At 34.3% G+C, this 17,903-nt stretch overlaps 1 protein-coding gene across 4 annotated transcripts in view; it reads right to left on the bottom strand.

Annotated features, from left to right (window-relative positions):
- Positions 1–1,462: 1,462 nt before the first annotated feature.
- The window catches only part of LOC105477522 (activated leukocyte cell adhesion molecule), a 212,080-nt gene continuing 195,639 nt past the window's right edge, over positions 1,463–17,903 (bottom strand). For all 4 annotated transcript variants that reach the window (XM_011734076.2, XM_011734075.2, XM_071092496.1 and 1 more), the window contains 2 exons: positions 6,433–6,545; positions 1,463–3,888 (listed from right to left, as the gene is read on the bottom strand). In XM_011734076.2, the coding sequence (XP_011732378.1) occupies positions 6,458–6,545 (88 nt within the window). In that variant the 3' untranslated portion in view covers positions 1,463–3,888; positions 6,433–6,457. The remainder of the gene's footprint in view (positions 3,889–6,432; positions 6,546–17,903) is intronic.

A 17,903-nucleotide genomic window follows, 5' to 3' on the forward strand; every position in this document is an offset into this window, starting at 1 on the left:
TCTGGCTTCATGTAAAAATACAGAGTATTTTTAAAAAAGTTTTAATGAAGAAGCCTACATAAAAAATATATATTCAGTGTTTAACTGAAGTATTTCCTATTGTGAAAGTGTAATGTTTACACAGCCCAATATACTGCACTAACTTTTCAAATAGGAGTTAGTTCAATTTAATTCCTTAGACATAAGATTAAAATGCAGCTAACATTTATACTATCATTTATTGTTTTCAAAGCAGTTTTAATATATGTCTTATTTATAATCATACTACCTTGAATATCAATGGCGCTTAGTTGTTAGAAAAACAAATAGGTTATTTAATGCTAATCTATCTTTTTGTTAGTCTCTCCAAGTGTAGACAGATGTACATTCTTATAATGGGATGATAAACAATATAATGAATCGAGTCTGAACTTTAGCAACTTGAGCATGGGTCCTGGCTCAACCACTCTGTATCTGGAATTGTGAAAAAGTTATTTGCATTGAGTCTTCATCTTTAAAATAGACATCACACCTCTCCTATCAGATAAATTCAATGAAACATTATTTAAAACACGCACCAATACAGTACCTGTCTCATAATAGGCACTTAGTATATAATGGCATATGTGATGTTTAAAAATATGATGTGGAATATATTATACATTCTAATAACATGTCTAATATGTTTAATCCAAATACTGTTGAAAAGTTATGCAATTTTGCCCTTCTGAATGATTTAAATATTTCAGAATAATCCTTTTATCAATGGTATAACCAGTCTATGTGTCAATTAATGTTTTCCAATTTTACATATTATGAAAAGGAGCATTCTTTAGAGGAACTTAGGGAAGTATGTAGACTGGGGCAAGGACTCAGATCTAGTTTGATACCCAACTTATCTACTTTGAAGCCAAGTGCATTTGGGAATTATGAAGTTCCTCTAAACCTCAGGTTTTCAGCTGTTAAATGAGGGGGATATTTAGTACTGTTTACAACTGTTAACTGTTAACCGTTAATGTATGAATGACCCTAGCACATAGTATGGGCTCAATAAATGTTAATTTCCTTCTCTTATGTACACAGCTGGCTTTACCTTATTTTGGAGGGAATACGTTTTCTGAAAGTTCAGGCCTGGGTAATTCCAAATGACAATCTGAATAGAACGTTATTAGCAGAAGTGAACAAATATGAAAATGTTCTCTTAATTAAGGTCCTAGGACAGTTACCTGGGACATCCAAGAGTAAGTATGATCCTATCATTGAAGACAGATGCATTATAGAATCAATCACTGGTGAAATCTGGGGACTAGCTGAGGTAGCCCACCTGACCTAGTAGGAAGGCATGGGGAATTTTATTTTTCTGCACTCCTTCTCTGGAAAGATGGAGAGTCACAGTGAGTTTTTCACTATTTGATAAAGACCATCACTTTCCACACATGAACATTCTACTTTAGACAAGAGTCAGACAGCTGTGAGAGACCTGTGAAGACATATTTCAGTTTTATTATCTTTTAGGCATAGACGGGTATGTTAATCCATTTCCACATACAATTCCTATTATCACATACAGGGAGTGAACCTTGAACCTGCAAGACCTGTTTCCTGTTGCCGAAGAATTAAATGGGAGAGCCGAAACCTCAGAAGGTGAGGATTTGCAATTCTTTTTCTTCTCAGCATCTCCGTGCACGTGGCGGCCATTAAACGAGTAAGCTTTCCTCTTTATCCAGGCACTGATGCGATGGTAACAATGCTCTTTTTTCCCCGGCAAACTTTCTGCTTTAGGTCCAGAGCTCTGAGTGTCTCATGTTCTGCTCTGAAGGTTCCGACAGCTGTTTTTGGACTTAATGAACCATTGCAAGTGGAAACCAAGAAATAATTGTAGCGTAACCCTCTCTTTCTATTGTCATGTTGCTTCTTTCTGCAAATATATCTTAGAAGTTAGACTTTAAACCTTTGATCTCCCGCACCAAAAGAAAAAATAATATTTATATGGAAGTAATTTTATTTTAGTGTTTGTGATTTAATGTGGAGAGCAGGTGTTTAAAAATTTTAGAATTTCTTTAACAAAATTCTAAAGAGAAAATAAAAAAGAAATCACAGTATTTACAGAGATAACAGAATGGCTTAGCCATGCAAAACAAATAACTTTGGTTTTTCCCCTTTTACTTTGGTTTAAATATTGACCAAGATTTAATTTTTTTTTTCCTGCCAAATAAAACTTCAAGAAAAGTTTAGAGGCAAAATAACATATTTTCTTTTTTTCCCATAATATTTTATACAGCATTGAGTCTAAGAATATTTTATGCATTTAATCCATACCAATGCGCTACAGGAAGCTTTTATTAAACGGAGTCACTATTGCCCAGACAGTAAATGGTTTACAAATGTACAATAACATATGTTTCTAAAGAATGCAGAAGTGGCAAAATATTATTCCTATTCTCATCTGACTTTAATTTTCAATTTATGTTCATTGCCTTCATAATTTTTTATTTCATGAGTCTAAGAAACAAACACCAGTTTTCCTTTTCCTTTCAAATAACATAGCTCTATACCTAGAAATCTGATGTTCATTGATCTTCCCTTTAAAGTTGTGTAAATCCTGGGAAAGAAATGGCTGTGCAGTGTTTTCCCAGAAACCAGGCTTCTGCCTGAAAGAGCAAAGTTTAAAAGTCTAGTCACAAGTAGCCCATATCCAGTCTACTTCAAAAAGTTTCCATTTATACTACCACCCCAAAAATTTCCTCGAGCATAAAACATGTTTATAAAGTTACAAATTGGAATGTAACTAAAGATACATAGACATTTTATTATTACACTTTCATGTACTGCTTGATAAATTATGTATCAGTTAAAAACACTAAATTATCTGCAGGTGCATTCAGTATCTGTAGGGAAGTTAACAAAAACACACACGAAAAAAATATATATTCTATATTCTGTGGAAAATAACACGGCTTTGATAATGACCACTGTTAAAAACTCTAATTCTGACTGATATCTTTTTAAACATGAAGTAGGTATAATTTTAAGGCAGTGGATAACCCAAAGGATTTAACACCAATTTGTAATTACAGCGATTTACTTTGTGATCTATGAAAATGGGAATGTTGACCATGATTTTTCCAAAGTGTCTCTCACACATGCTTGTGTTTTTTCTTTTGACAGAAAATAATTTATTAGCAGGTGTCTGTAGAGGTAAGTGCTACCAAATTCTGTTTTATGTCTTTTTTAGAATAGGTAAAATTGTCAGTTTGGGAGTACCGTTATGTATGTGTGTCTATATGCATCTGTGATTTACTTCTGAGAGTCTGCTGGTGGCACATCAAAGAGTCGGCTCTTATGGTGTCTATCACTCTGACTCTGGGCCTCCCCTCCCTTGTGATAAAAATCACAGTTTTTGATTAGGGCAATGTGAGTGTCCCCAGTCTTCACAAGCTGCCACCTTTGGGTTTTAGGTGCTTGTGAGAAAGTTTGGGGCATTACTGATAGCAATCAGAATCAGAAATGTACCTGCTCAGATTATCCATATAAACAATTGAAATAAAAACATTACATTGTACATCAGATTAACAGCAACTCCCAGAACAAAGCTTACAGTGTATAAAAATAGCTACGTAAAAAATTTACATAAAAGGCAAACCAAAAAGAAATCCTCAGTGCAGACATTTACGGAAAAAAAATTGAACCAAACACAACATATGACCTATTATCATGGCTGCCAAAACTTGGTCTTACTGTTTGTAATTAAATTTCCTTGTTTTACTTGAGATAATTCTCTAAAAACCTGTGACAGCTTGGTAGAATGAACTGCTTAATACTTGAACCATGAATTGCTGTCAATGTCTTTATTTATGTCTTAAATACAATCCACGTTCATGCTTCAATTGGTCTATATGATTTTTATCTCTGAAATGAAAAAAAAGCATACTTTAGATAAGCTGCCATAGCAGTAATTTTTTTTTTTTTTTTTAACATCAACAGACACTTTGTACTAAAAGTAATTTAGTGAATTACTTTACAGGAGGGCCTTTTATAAAACTCCATTGTCCCCCAGCCCATCTATAATCTCAGGCATTGCTGCATCCATTCTACAAATAATTTTTGGAATTATTCAGAGTGTTCTTTTTTTTTTTTTTTTGTAAAATTAATACTAATGCAAGCTTTTTCAAGAAAATATTTCATTGCATTTCTCTTTAGGTTAAAAATATACTCATTCCTTCAAATCATGCTATTTCGTGGGATGTGCCTTCAAGTACAGTTTTTCATTGAGAAGTTACTCTATACAATTTTGAAGAAAACAGTAGTTAAAATCTATGTTTACAAAGGACTGGGGAAAAGAACCCTAGAGAAGTGGAAAAAGCAAACAAACAAAAGAAGTCGTGTGGGAATGCTGCATACTTGACCTCCAATGAAAGGCAAGATAGAGAAGCAATCCAGTTCTGATTTCTTTCACCCCATCAGTTTAAAAACCTGGCTTTCAGGTTTTAAAAAAACAAGTCTTATTTCAATTATTCTATTGTTCTCCCCTATGTGCATCCTTTTAAATTCAGTACTTTCCCACACCCCATTCTTACTATGGGATTAACTTGGATGACCCACTCAAATTGTGACTTGTGGTTTATTTATAATGAACCCGAGGTTTACTGTGGCGGTCGGGGCTTTTCATATCATATTGGTAAGCTATAGTAGCAGTTATTCTAAAAGACACATTAAATAGTTAGTGCAAATGGCTCTCCTATTTGGTTGGTTTAAGGGAACACAAATAAAAAGAAAAACCTCAAATTGTAGGTGGCAATGCTATGGAAACATACTCCTTTTTGAGACTGTCTTAAAAATCACACACAGCTATTTTATATGTTAAATATATATAACATATGTAACAGACATATGCCTCTACATATGTGCATATCGACACATGGATACATATATACACATATACATACATATACTACCTATAAAAGCATATGTGTATATGTATACACACATGCACAAGTTTGTTAGACTTTTCATTAAAATGATTTGGGATATTGGCTGTATAAATACACTCACGCTTTTATTAAATCCCTACATTAGATTTTTTAAAAAAATTTTTATATTTTGAGACAGAATCTCATTCTGTCACCCAGATTGGAGTGCAGCGGCACCATCTCAGCTCACTGCAACCCCCACCTCCTGAGTTCGAGTGATTCCCCTGCCTCAGCCACCTGAGTAGCTGGGATTATAGGTGCTTGCCACCAGGACTGGATCATTTTTGTATTTTTAGTAGAGACACAGGGTTTCACCACATTGGCCAAGCTGGTCTCGAACTCCTAGTCTCCAGTGATCCACCTGCCTCAGCCTCCCAGTGTTGGGATTACAGGCATGAGCCACCGCACCCAGCTTAAAATTTTTATATTTTAAAAGTATTTTCATAATCATTTATTTAAAGTAAATTTAAGGTATTAGAATCTGTTCTTATTGAACCCAAATACTAATTCAAAAAATAAAGCTTCTTTGCACTTAAAGTTTTTGCATTAAAATATAAAATGCTAATTGAATGTTAACATCTCATAGTTGGTTTTTATTATTCAGAGGATAATGATTATTTTGAGGAGGGAGGTGGGGAGACAGGTAAGTTTCCATTCTTCCAAAAACATTTTCTGAATCACAAAAGTTTCCTTTTGAAAAACTCTGTTCCTATTTTGAGAGGATGTGGAGAAATAGGAACGCTTTTACACTGTTGGTGGGAGTGTAAATTAGTGCAACCATTGTGGAAGATGGTACGGCGATTCCTCAAGGATCTAGAGTCAGAAATACCATTTGACCCAGCAATCCCATTACTGAGTATATAACAAAAGGATTATAAGCCATTCTACTATAAAGACACATGCGTATGTATGTTTATTGCAGCACTGTTCACAATAGCAAAGACTTGGAACCAACCCAAATGTCCATCGATGATAGACTGGATAAAGAAAATGTCGCACATATACACCATGGAATACTATGCAGCTGTGAAAAAGGGTGAGTTCATGTCCATTGCAGGGACATGCATGAAGCTGGAAGCCATCATTCTCAGCAAACTAACACAGGAACAGAAAACCAGACACCGCATGTTCTCACTCACAAGTGGGAGTTGAACAATGAGAACACATGGACACAGGGAGGGGAACATCACACACTGGGGCCTGTTGGGAGGTGGGAGGTTAGGGGAGGGAGAGCATTAGGAGAAATACCTAATGTAGATGATGGATTGATAGCAAACCACCATGGCACGTGTATACCTATGTAATCTGCACGTTATGCACATGTATCCCAGAACTTAAAGTATAATAAAAAGAAAAAAAAAAACCTCTCTTCCTGTTTTGAAAGCTGTAATTATGAAGCATCTTAACGTAAAGGCTTTCATCTTTAAGGATGTTTCTTACTTGCTAGGGAATTATTTCTATGAAACTCATACAGACTACTCACCTGGACAACTAGGACAGTTTCTCTCTTAGGCTTCAGTTTTGTGATTGTTTTCTTCTAACTTTTTGTTTTCTTCCATATTACCGAGGTCCTTGTTTACATGTTTTGATGCAGTCCTGTAAGAGAAATAAACTTCATCACATTGACACATACATGTTCAACTTTTATATTTAATTTTAAGATTTGAATTAATGTATCTTTGAAAAGCAAATGTTTCACAGCAAACCGCTAGGCAAAAATTTCATCTGTGAGCCTTGACTGGTAACAGTGCACATTCTGCTGAAACAAGTTTGGTGATAGGTTTGCAGTAAATGTATGCTTAAAGAAAAAAAAATCAATTATTTTGAACACAGACTATACAACACTTTGTTGCATCATGTTTTTAGCTAGGTTATTTTTCTCTCCAATTTCTGGGAAGTAACTCATTTGATAGTGTAAATTTTCTTTCTAAGTGAATTTTCTGCAAAAAAATTTCTTAGGACATTTCATGAAGGCCTTTTCCCTTTTGGTGTTCCCTATCATGTATCCCAGTTGAACCAAAGCCCTATGTCTATCTTTATAGATTCTGTTTTACTGAATACATCAGCAACAAGATTATTGAGACCAAGTTTATGATAGAACATTGACAACAGAAGCTACAGCAACTCTTAACATGGCTAGTTCTCAAATTATGGTCCCAGACCTGCAGTATCAGCATCCCCTGTGAACTTGTGAGAAATGCAGATTCTTGGGCCCTACACCAGAACTACAGAAACAGAAACAGAAACTGTGGGGATGGGACCTGCAATCTCTGTTAACTCCTCAGATGATTCCACTGCCTGCCACAGTTTGAAAACCAATGCCTTAGCAGCTACTATGATTACCCATGCCTAGACTCTATTCGTTAAGACATGAAATCAGGTTTTCTTAATTACACAATTAAGGTTTTGTGGCTAACTAGGAGAAATCAGAGCAAATGGTAGCTGTATGTCCAAGAGTGCATCCTTCCTTCCTTCCTTCCCTTCCTCCCTCCCTCCCTCCCTCCCTTCCTTTCCTCCCAGCATCCAGAATAAGAGACAAGTGCAGACCATTATAAGCCCTTGCAGGGCTTACACTGCCCAAAGGCTATTACAACCTGAATTCTCACATAATAGTTTTACCTGCTATTGTAATTTGTACATAAATGGAATCATCTCACATGCATTCATTTGTGTTTGCCTTTTATTTAAACTCAACCTTAAGTTTGTGACATACATGTATAATGGTGCATATGATTATAGATTGTTCATTCTCATTGGTCTATAGGGTGTCATAGGGTGAATAAATCATAATGTATTTATTTATTTTACTGGTGATTGCTATTCTTGCTCTTTCTTCTGCAATTTCAATTTTATACATAACTTATACATTGTGTGTGTTTCCACATGTTTCTTATGCTCTTGTTGGTCTTGGTTGTTCTTTTTCCTCTCTGTGCTTCGATCTGGGTGTCTTCTATTGATATGTTTTCCAGTTTCCTTCTCCTGTGCTCTGCTGTGGCCCATTTGTGTTAAATTCATCCACTGAAAAGTTAGTGTTTAATATTATGTCTTTAGGTTCCAAAACGTCAATTTGATCCCTTAAAATCAAATTGACATTTTGGAACTGAAAGATTTCATTCTTTTTATCTTTTGAATCATCGCATTTCAATTCTCTATTCCTTTCATTTTTTTTTTTTGAGTATGTTTTCTCACACATTTTCTTATATATTATTTGTAGTTATTTTCATTGCCTTATCTATTAACAACAATATTCAAATAATTCAGTTGTTTGCTTATCTTATTTACTTTTTCTCTTGATTATTGATTGTATTTTCCTGACTCTTTGCATATCTTGTCCTTTTATATTTTGCTGACTCAATCAACAAAAGAACTGTAGAGACTCTACAGAACGCTCTTTTCTATCAGATATGGCTCCCTCTTTCCTTTGTCAGGCCGAGGGGCTGATTACCACAATTCTGTCAGGTATTGACCTACGTTGGAGCCCCACTGCAATTTTAGTAAAATTTTGTCTACCTTTGGCTTGCTCCTATTCCTAAGGCATGGTTCTTTCAGGCTTCTAATTGACATCCTAGAAAGTATCCGTTTCTTTAGCTCTAAAAATGCAGAGAAATCCAGCTTTTCCCTTCAAGCTCTTAGCTCAGTTCTCCATCCATCTGCCCCATGAAACACTGAGATGTGAGAAATCTTGTTTCCTTGACTTGAACATAAGATCTTTGAGAACAACAGCCTTGTTTTATTTATATTTTATCCATAACACATAAGACCGTGACTAGCACATGGTAGGCATCCAACAGATCGTTATTCTATTAAGTTGAACTGACGTGATCATAAAATGTCTATTTCCTTCTACTATTCCTTAATATATTAGTGCTCACCACTATAAAGTCCATACATACCCAGCTGCTTTTTTTATAAGTAGGTGGACAGAATACTACATTGAAATGACAGAACTTGAGTAATTGTTAATCCAGCCTTTCCAGATAGTTCTGTACACAATTATATGCATAAACATGTCTTTGATTATTCTAATAGCTACTAACTCTATATTCTAATAACTATAATTTCTATAAATCAGTAAGAATTGTGGCAATTTTAAAAAGCCACATAATCCCCAAAATCTCTTCTCTCCTTTTTTTTTCTTCCCCTTGTCTTCTCTCACCCCTCTAAATTTTTTCTCTATTCCATTCCTTCTTTCTTTTTCTACTTCTCCATTTGCTTTCTCTTTTTGTCTGTTTTCTTTTAAACTCATTTCATTAACTTTCACTCCTTTCATCTAAAGTAAGAAGTATAACTTGTTTGGAGCAAGTAGACAGTGATAGATAAAAAAGTCAACATTCAGTAAGTAAATCCTAAAAAATAAAATAAAATAAATCAACAATGTAATACATGAGGACAGTGACTACTATAATATAATATAAATTGCATATAATTAATATAACATAAATTGCAATTTTAATTTGTTTCAAGTTGCCTTGACTTGTATGGTAAGAATAAAGCCATATTCTCATTAAGTGTGCAAATGATTTCATAACCTTGAAATAAAGCATGGACTACAAAGAGTTATGTTTTGAGTAATACTGAAAAAAAAAACCAAATTGTACTTTGTTAACTCTTATATTTATAACAATTATAAACCCTCAGAAAAGTACAGAATGAACTATTTTACTGTATTTGAGAGTGACAAAAATAAGATAGAAATTGAAAGAAAATTTTACATGACTTTTCCTCTAAGGGCACTTCTCAGCTTGGGAGGTATGGACTAAGTAGAACAAAAGCTGGAAATCAAGCGGGAAAAATCTTAGAAAGCAGACAGCCACAGGGTGGCAAGAATTCCAAATTTGTGTACATACTATGATAAGCTCCTTGGATGACCCTGTGAATAGCATATGTGGGAGAAATTTCAAAGAGTTTAGAGGGAAGCAATACCAGAAGGCTTAGAAACCTGATAGATCTTTAGGCACTACCCACACAGTTTGGAGTTGAACTTCACCAAGCCAGAAGTGGTTAGTAAACACATCAGTCTTTGTACTGAAACTCCAAAAAAACCAAGAAAGACTATGTGTCAAAACTACACACAGGCTGGGCTCAGTTGCTCACACCTGTAATCCCAGCACTTTGGGAGGCCAAGGTGGGTGGATCACTTGAGGTCAGGAGTTCAAGACCAGCCTGGCCAACATGGAAAAACCCCATCTCTACTAAAAATACAAAAATTAGCCAGGCATGGTAGTGTGTGCCTGTAATCCCAGCTACTTGGGAGGCTGAAGCGGGAGAATCACTTGAACCCAGGAGGGGGAGGTTGCAATGAGCTGAGATAGCACACCTTGCACTCCAGCCTAGGTGACACAACAAGACTCCATCTCAAAAAAAAAAAAAAAAAAAAAAAGAACTAGACACTAGATGTTCATCCTAAGACAGACATGGAATACAAACTGTAAAATTAACCATCACAAGGGCAAGGTGACAGTAGAAAGCAATTAGCCAGTAACCTAATTGTCTGCTAGGAAAAACAACTCATATCCTTTAGAAAAATGTAACAGAAATTATAATCTAAAACATATCACCCACAAAATCCATTATATAATAAAAAAGTTTCAATACATATACAGAATTGAAAAATGTAACACAAAGTCCAGAGAATGTCCTTAGGTGATGCAGATTTACAGATTTTGGAATCAGCAGGCAAGAATTTTAAGTCAATTATTACAATACCCACTCAATGGCTTAAAGGAAAAGATGCTAACAATGAGAGAGCAGATGGAAATATCAGCAGCAAAAAATGTGAACAAAAATAATTATATGACTGAAAACTAGAATATCGATATTGAATGATTCACTAAATGCACTTAACATCAGATTGGAAGTGGCACAAGAAAGCATTAGTGAACCTAAGGAAAAAAATGTAAGTTACAGGTTCTAGAAAACAGAGAGAAAGAAAACAGTAAAAAAGTGAGGAGATGGAGTCCAGGGCAGTGGTAAAAAAGGAAAAGTGAGCAGATCTTCAGTGGCCTGTGAGATGACAGTGAGCAGGCTAACATATGCTGACATGTGTGGATTTGAAGTCAAATAGAAGAGAAAGAGAATGAGGCAAAAATATATTTGAAGAAATAATGAGAAAATTTCCGAGATTTGATGAAGTTCATTAACTTGAAGATCCAAAATGCTCAGAAGTCCGAAAGGAGGAAATGCAAAAAGAAAAACACACTCAAGTAAATCACAGACATACTACCCAAAGGAAATATAAAAAGAAATATTTGAAAGTGCCACAGAAAAATTTTTCAGGAGAACAATAACATAAATAACAGGTGATGTCTCATCAGAAAAAAAATGCACATCAGAGATAATTAAACATCTTTAAAATGTTGAAAGGAAAAGTTTTCAACCCAAAATTTTACATCAGTGAAAAGATCCTTCACTTAAAGGGAAAAGAAAGACATATTAAATTAAATGGAAATAAAGTAGAAAAAAATATCACCATCAGACCTTTCCTAAAGGAAGCACTAAAGGAAGTTCTTTGAAGGGAAATAACACCAGATGGGAACTCAGATATATGAGAAAGAATAAAATAATATATATTGTAGATATGTAAAATATTTTAAAAGACAACCAACAGTTTAATATATATGCTTTATATGAATATATATGTAAAACATAGTTGATCTTTATAATATATGCAGACAAAATAGATGTGACAATAATAGCAACAAAGATAGAGGAAGTTAAAAGGGATTATGCTTCAAAAGTCTTAGATTTTTAATATGAGTAGACTGTTTTGAGTTCTTATTGTAATCCTTATAGCAAGCACAATAAACAAACACAAAGAGGTATAGTTAAAAGGCCAGTAGAGGTATTAAAATGTAATACTAAAACTTAATTGAGTAATTCAAAAGAAGGCAGGATGGAAGGACAGAAGATACCTAGAAAACAGATCGGGAGGTGGTCTTACATTAACTGATAATTAAATATAACTTGGTCAACTCTTCCAGTTAAAAGGCAAAGATTGTCAAACTGTACAAAGTAAGCAAGACTCTACAAAATGCTCTACACCAGAGGTTAGCAAACTTTTTCTTAAAGGTTTAGACTTGTAAATACTTTAAGCTTGCAGGACATGTGACTTTTCTTCCAACTGTTTTTAATTCTGCCATTATAGCATGAAAATAAAACATGCTATATATAAAGAAATAGGCATAATTGTGTTGTAGTAGAACTTTATTTATAAAATTAACCAACAGCCCGAGGTCAGAGTTTGCTCTCTTACTCTACATGAAAGATGAATTTTAAATATAAAGAGATAATTGAAAATAAAAAGAAAAAGATATATATGTAAATACTACATATATACATGCCGTGTGGCTATATTAACATCAAACAATGTAAAATTCATGGCAAGGCATCTCACCAGAGATAATGAGAGATATTTCATAATTACAAAAGCTTTCATATATAAGGAAGTTATAACAATTGTAAGTATATGTACCTAATAAAAGTATAAAGTAAAAACTGACATAACTGAAGGGAGAAGTAAATAAATATGCAATCTTTAGTGAATAATTTGATATCACTTTCTCAATAATTGATAAGACGATTACACCAACATTTAATATGTATGATCCTGATGAAGTAAATAGTTCAGTTGTCCCTGGTATCTGCAGGGTACTGGTTCCAGGACCCCTCTTGAATACTAAAATCCACAGATGTTCCAGTTGCTTCACTGGGCTAGCTCTATTGTCATAAACATGTGTTTTTAAGAAAAAGGATAAAAGAACAAGTATTTTCTGTCATTGGACAACAGGTAGCAAAGTACTGTGATCTGTGTGATTTCTAAGAGAAAAGCCACAAGCTGCACTCGATGACAATCCAGGCTTTGTGCCTGGAAGTATTTTCTGGTGGTGCCAAAAATGAGGACCCAAGCAGAAAACAGAGTTTTCACTGAGTTGAGGAGGTAGAAATCACACTTGGCTGGAAGGAGATGATGAAAATTGCAGGAAAGAGGTAGAGTTATGCAAAGAAAACAGCATGAGAAATTTACATAAGCATTCCTTTGATTCTTTCTCCAAGTACTAATTTGGATACATCCATCCTAATCTAGTTTAAATCAAGCTCCAAAAAAGTTCAGCTGATCCATAAGTAACTTCGCTAGCTGCCAAACAAAATTCAAAACAATATAACATCTAGATTTCCAACATCCAAACAAAAATTACTAGACATACAAAGAAATAGAGCAATGTGACCTATAATTAGGAGAAAAAAAGTTAATAAAACCCTACAAATAATTGAATTAGTAGTCAAGGATTAGAAAATAGGAATTACAGAAGATTATAAGAATTTAAAGGAAAACATTAGTATAATAATAAGAGAAAGAGAAGATTAAAAATAAAGTTGAATATTTAGAACTGAGAAACACAGATCAGAAATGGTAATTTCATGTATGGGGTTACTGGAAGATCAGATACTGCAACTGAAATAAAATCAGTGACAATTAAGTTACAGACATATAAATTATGCAATATGAATCTTTTCAAAAAAAGCAAACGCATTAAAAATTGAGATGGAGATCTGTGGGACAATTTCAAGAAGTCTAATGTATGTATACCAGGAGTCTTATGAAGCAAGGAGGGTAAACAGATATAAAAAAATTGCTGAAAATTTTTCCAAATTTTCAAAAGCAGTGAAAAATAATATCCAATTACTTCTTTTTTCTCCAGAGATGGGGTCTTGCTCTGTTGCCCAGCCGGGAGTTCAGTGGTACAATTACAGCTAACTGTAGCCTTGGACTCCTGGACTCAAGTGATCCTCCCACCTTAGCCTCTATTTTATTTTTTTTCTTTCCAGACAAAGTCTTGCTCTGTTGCCCAGGCTGGAGTGCAGTGGTGTAATCTCAGCTCACTGCAACCTCTGTCCCCAGGTTCAAGTGATTCCCATGTCTCAGCCTCCTGCATAGCTGGGATCACAAGAGTGTAGAACTAAGCCTGGCTAATTTTTGTATTTTTAGTAGGGAAAAGGTTTTGCCATGTTGGCCAGGCTGGTTTCAAACTCCTGGGACCAAGCAATTTGCCTGCCTCGGCCACCCAAATTGGTGGGATTACAAGTGTGAGCCACCCACACGGCTAATCTCCTTGTGTAGTTAGGACTACAGGTGTGCATTACCACATCTGGCCAAAATCCAACTACTCCTCATTAAAAACAATACAATCCAGAAGGCAATGGCACATCCTCAAGGTGCTCAATATTCTAAGAAGTATCAACCTAGGAATCTGTACACATGAAAATATCAAACAAAATTAAAAATGAAATAAGAACATTATCATAAAAATGAAAACTCAGAGAATTTACTGGCGGTAGACATGCACTCCCAGTAATGTCAAAGGAGGTTTTTCAGAATGAAAGTGATAGACAAAGGCTCAGATCCACTAAAAATAAGTAGAGTGCTGGAAGGAGTAAATAAGTAAATACAAAAGAAAGTTTTCTCATAACTTTTAATTTTTAAAACAGATAATAGACCGCAGAGCATAAAATAATGACAGTGTGTTGTGAGGCTTAGTACTTAGAAGTAAGATAAATAACAACAATGGCACAAAATACATGAAGGGGAAATGGAAGTGTATGCTTGTTACCTTCTTATATAACATGTGAAGTGATTTTGTATAATTTAAAATTCACAAGGAAAAACTGCATGCTAGGCCAAAAAATAAATCTCAATGTACTTTGAAAGACTAAAAGATTATGTAGTAGGTTGTGTTGACAAAAAAGAATTAGATGAGAAATACTTGGAATTTAGTACAGGTCTAGTCACTTGACTTCAAGGAAGAAACCACAGAGAAACATTAACTGAATGAATAAGAAAACACAACATACCAATGTTTGTGGAATACAGGTGACAGTGCTGAGAGGAATTTATAATTTCAATGCTTGTCTTATAAAAGAAGAAAGGCTAATACTAAGAATCAAAATTTTTATTTCAAGAAATTAGAGAAAAGGGAGAAAGTGGAAATCTAAATAAGAAAAAAGTAGTAATTATAAGAGCAAAATAAAAAATAAGCAATAGAGATAAAAAACAAAGCAAAAAGTTATTTGAGGTCATTATGAAAATTGATAACACCCTATAAAGACTAAGAAAGATGAAAGAAAAATAGTTAGCAATATCAGATAACAAAAAAGTGTTACCACTATAGAACCTATAGGCATAAAAGGGATAAAAAAACTATTTTTTTTTTTTGCAAAAATGTCAATAATTTAAATGAAATGGATAAATTATTGAGCAACCTGCCAAAACTTATTCAAAAAGAAGCAACCCTATATCTATAAATTGAAATTTGGCCAGATGCGGTGACTCGCTTATAATCCCAGCACTTTAGGAGGCCGAGGAGGGCAGATCACTTGAGGTCAGGAGTTCAAGACCAGCCTGATCAACATGGAGAAATCCCATCTCTACTGAAAATACAAAAATTAGCTAGGCGTGGTGGCACATGCCTGTAATCCCAGCTGCTTGGGAGGCTACGGCAGGATAATCATTTGAAACCAGGAGGCAGAGGTTGCAGTGAACTGAGATCGTGACATTGCACTCCAGCCTGGGCAACAAGAGTGAAACTCTGTCTTAAACAGGAAAAAAAAAAAAAAAAATTACGTTTTGTTTTGAAGCAAGTTCTCATGAAGAAAACTCAAGGTCCACTTAGTTTCATTATTGAATTCTATCAAACATTTAATGAATTAACGAACTTGGAAAAAGAAGAGGATGGGGCCCCTTTATCAACCCATTTTATAAGATCCACATTACTCTAGTACCAAAACTTGATGGGAATGTTATAAGAAAATTACAGACCAATATTCCTCATGAACATAGACAAAAGAATTGTTAATAAAATGTTAATAAATAGTATCCATCAATATATAAAAATTATGATACGTCATAATAGACTGAGATGTATTTCAAGAATGCAAGACTGGCTTACCATTCGACAATCAATGAATGTAATTTACCATATTAACAGAGTAAATAATATGACTATTTTAATAGATATAGAAGAATATTTGAGAAAATTCAGTGATTTGTGATAAAAACTACTGGTAATCTAGGAATAGTGAAAAAGTTATTCAACCTGATAAAGGATATTTTGTAGTAAAGAATTTGGCTTCATCCAAAGAGAGATCTGACCTTTGTTTTCAGTTGCTGGGAGCCAACATCTAAACAGTTAGGATTTTATGAGTTATATAGGCTTTCTTATCTATGTTGCTCCCTTAAATTATACCTGATAGCTTATGCTAATGAGATGTCTCAGGGCAGGGCCTTCTACACTAATCAGTCTTAGGGTGGGGTATAATGACACCAGAAAGGCCAATCATAGTTTAATGAGGGAACATTGAGCTATGTGATATCAGACTGACCTCAGGAGGAGACAGGCTGGAGGTTAAGTTCAACCAATTAATCATGCCTGTGTAATAAAGTCTAATGAAAACTCTGGACACTAAAGTTTGGGAGAGCCTTTCAGGTTGGCCATACTCCATGCTTTCGTCACATGTCGATGCTGGTAGAATAATGTATCCCTGAGGACAATGGAAACTTCACATTTGGAATCTCTTAGACTCTGTCCTATTTATTCTTCCCTTGGCTGATTTTTAATGTAACATTTTCTTGTAATAAATATAACCAGGAATATAAAAATTTTAGTAAGTTCTGTGAATCTTTCTAGTCAATTATCAAATCTGAGGACTGTTTTGGGAAACACCAAAACTTGCATTTGGTGTCAGAAGTAAGGGTGATATTGTGTGTACTCTTCCCTCTTACTTTGTGGTTGGACCCTAACTCCTTGCAAGTGGAGTCAGAATTCTTGGGCAGACTAGGTAATCTGGAGAACTATACTCTTAACTCTGCAGTTTGACTAACTCTGGGTAGGGATATACAGCTAGCATCATACATAACGGTAACTATTGAGCAATTTCCCCTCTAAGATTGGAAACATGCAAAGACGTCCGTTCTGAACATTTCTATTCAGGCTTGTATTGGAGCTGCCTATGAGTGCAAAAAAGCGAGCAAAATAGATAAATGGTATATAGAATAGATGGGAAGGAGTAAAGTTATCCCCATTTGCAGATGCAATCACTGTTTACATGGGAATCCACAAAACAACTAATATAACTACCAACAAGGTAATTTAGTAAGATGGTAGTATACATTTCAACACAAAAAATTAATCACATTTTCACATACTAGTAGGAAAACTGGAAACATTACAAAATTAATTGCATTTATAATAGCTGCAAAAAGCATAAACATATAGGAATAAACTTTTAAGGACATATCAAGTATCTACATTTAAAATTTGAAATATTACTAAGAAAAAACTGAAAAGAACCAAGTAAATGAAGAGATATATGATCACGGATTTGAAGACCAAATATTTGTAAGTTATCAAATCTACCCAAATTTGTTTGTATATTAAAAGCAATGCTAATGCCACAAAATTATTTTTGTGGCACAGAAATTTGCAAGTTGCTAAAATTTATATTAACATGTAAAGAAATAAGATCTCTGAAACAACCAGAAGATTATGACAGTTGAAAATCTCCTACTATTATGGTAAGTTAAGTTTTGACATATGTGTTAAGACTGAAAGAAAGTCCTTTTGACAAAGTGCTGGAATGGCTTGATAAATAGATATAGCACAACCAAAAACCAAACAAAATCCCACCTTTATCTCACACTAGACACCAAATTTTAGACAGATCATATCCTTAAATGTCAAAGTTTAAAAGTTTCTAGGAAATAACATAGGAAAATACCTTTGCCACTTTGGGATAAGCAAAGATTTCATATAGTAGACACAAAAAGCACTAATATAATAGGAAAAATTGATATGCTGTTCTTCATCAAAAGGAATAATTTCTGCTTATCAAAAGACAGCATTAAGTACAGGAAAACCAGGCTACAGACTAGGAAAAAATGTTCAAATATATCTATACATG

The sequence above is a fragment of the Macaca nemestrina genome, chromosome 2 (genome assembly GCF_043159975.1).
Source record: "Macaca nemestrina isolate mMacNem1 chromosome 2, mMacNem.hap1, whole genome shotgun sequence".
NCBI classification, from domain to species: Eukaryota; Metazoa; Chordata; class Mammalia; order Primates; family Cercopithecidae; genus Macaca; species Macaca nemestrina.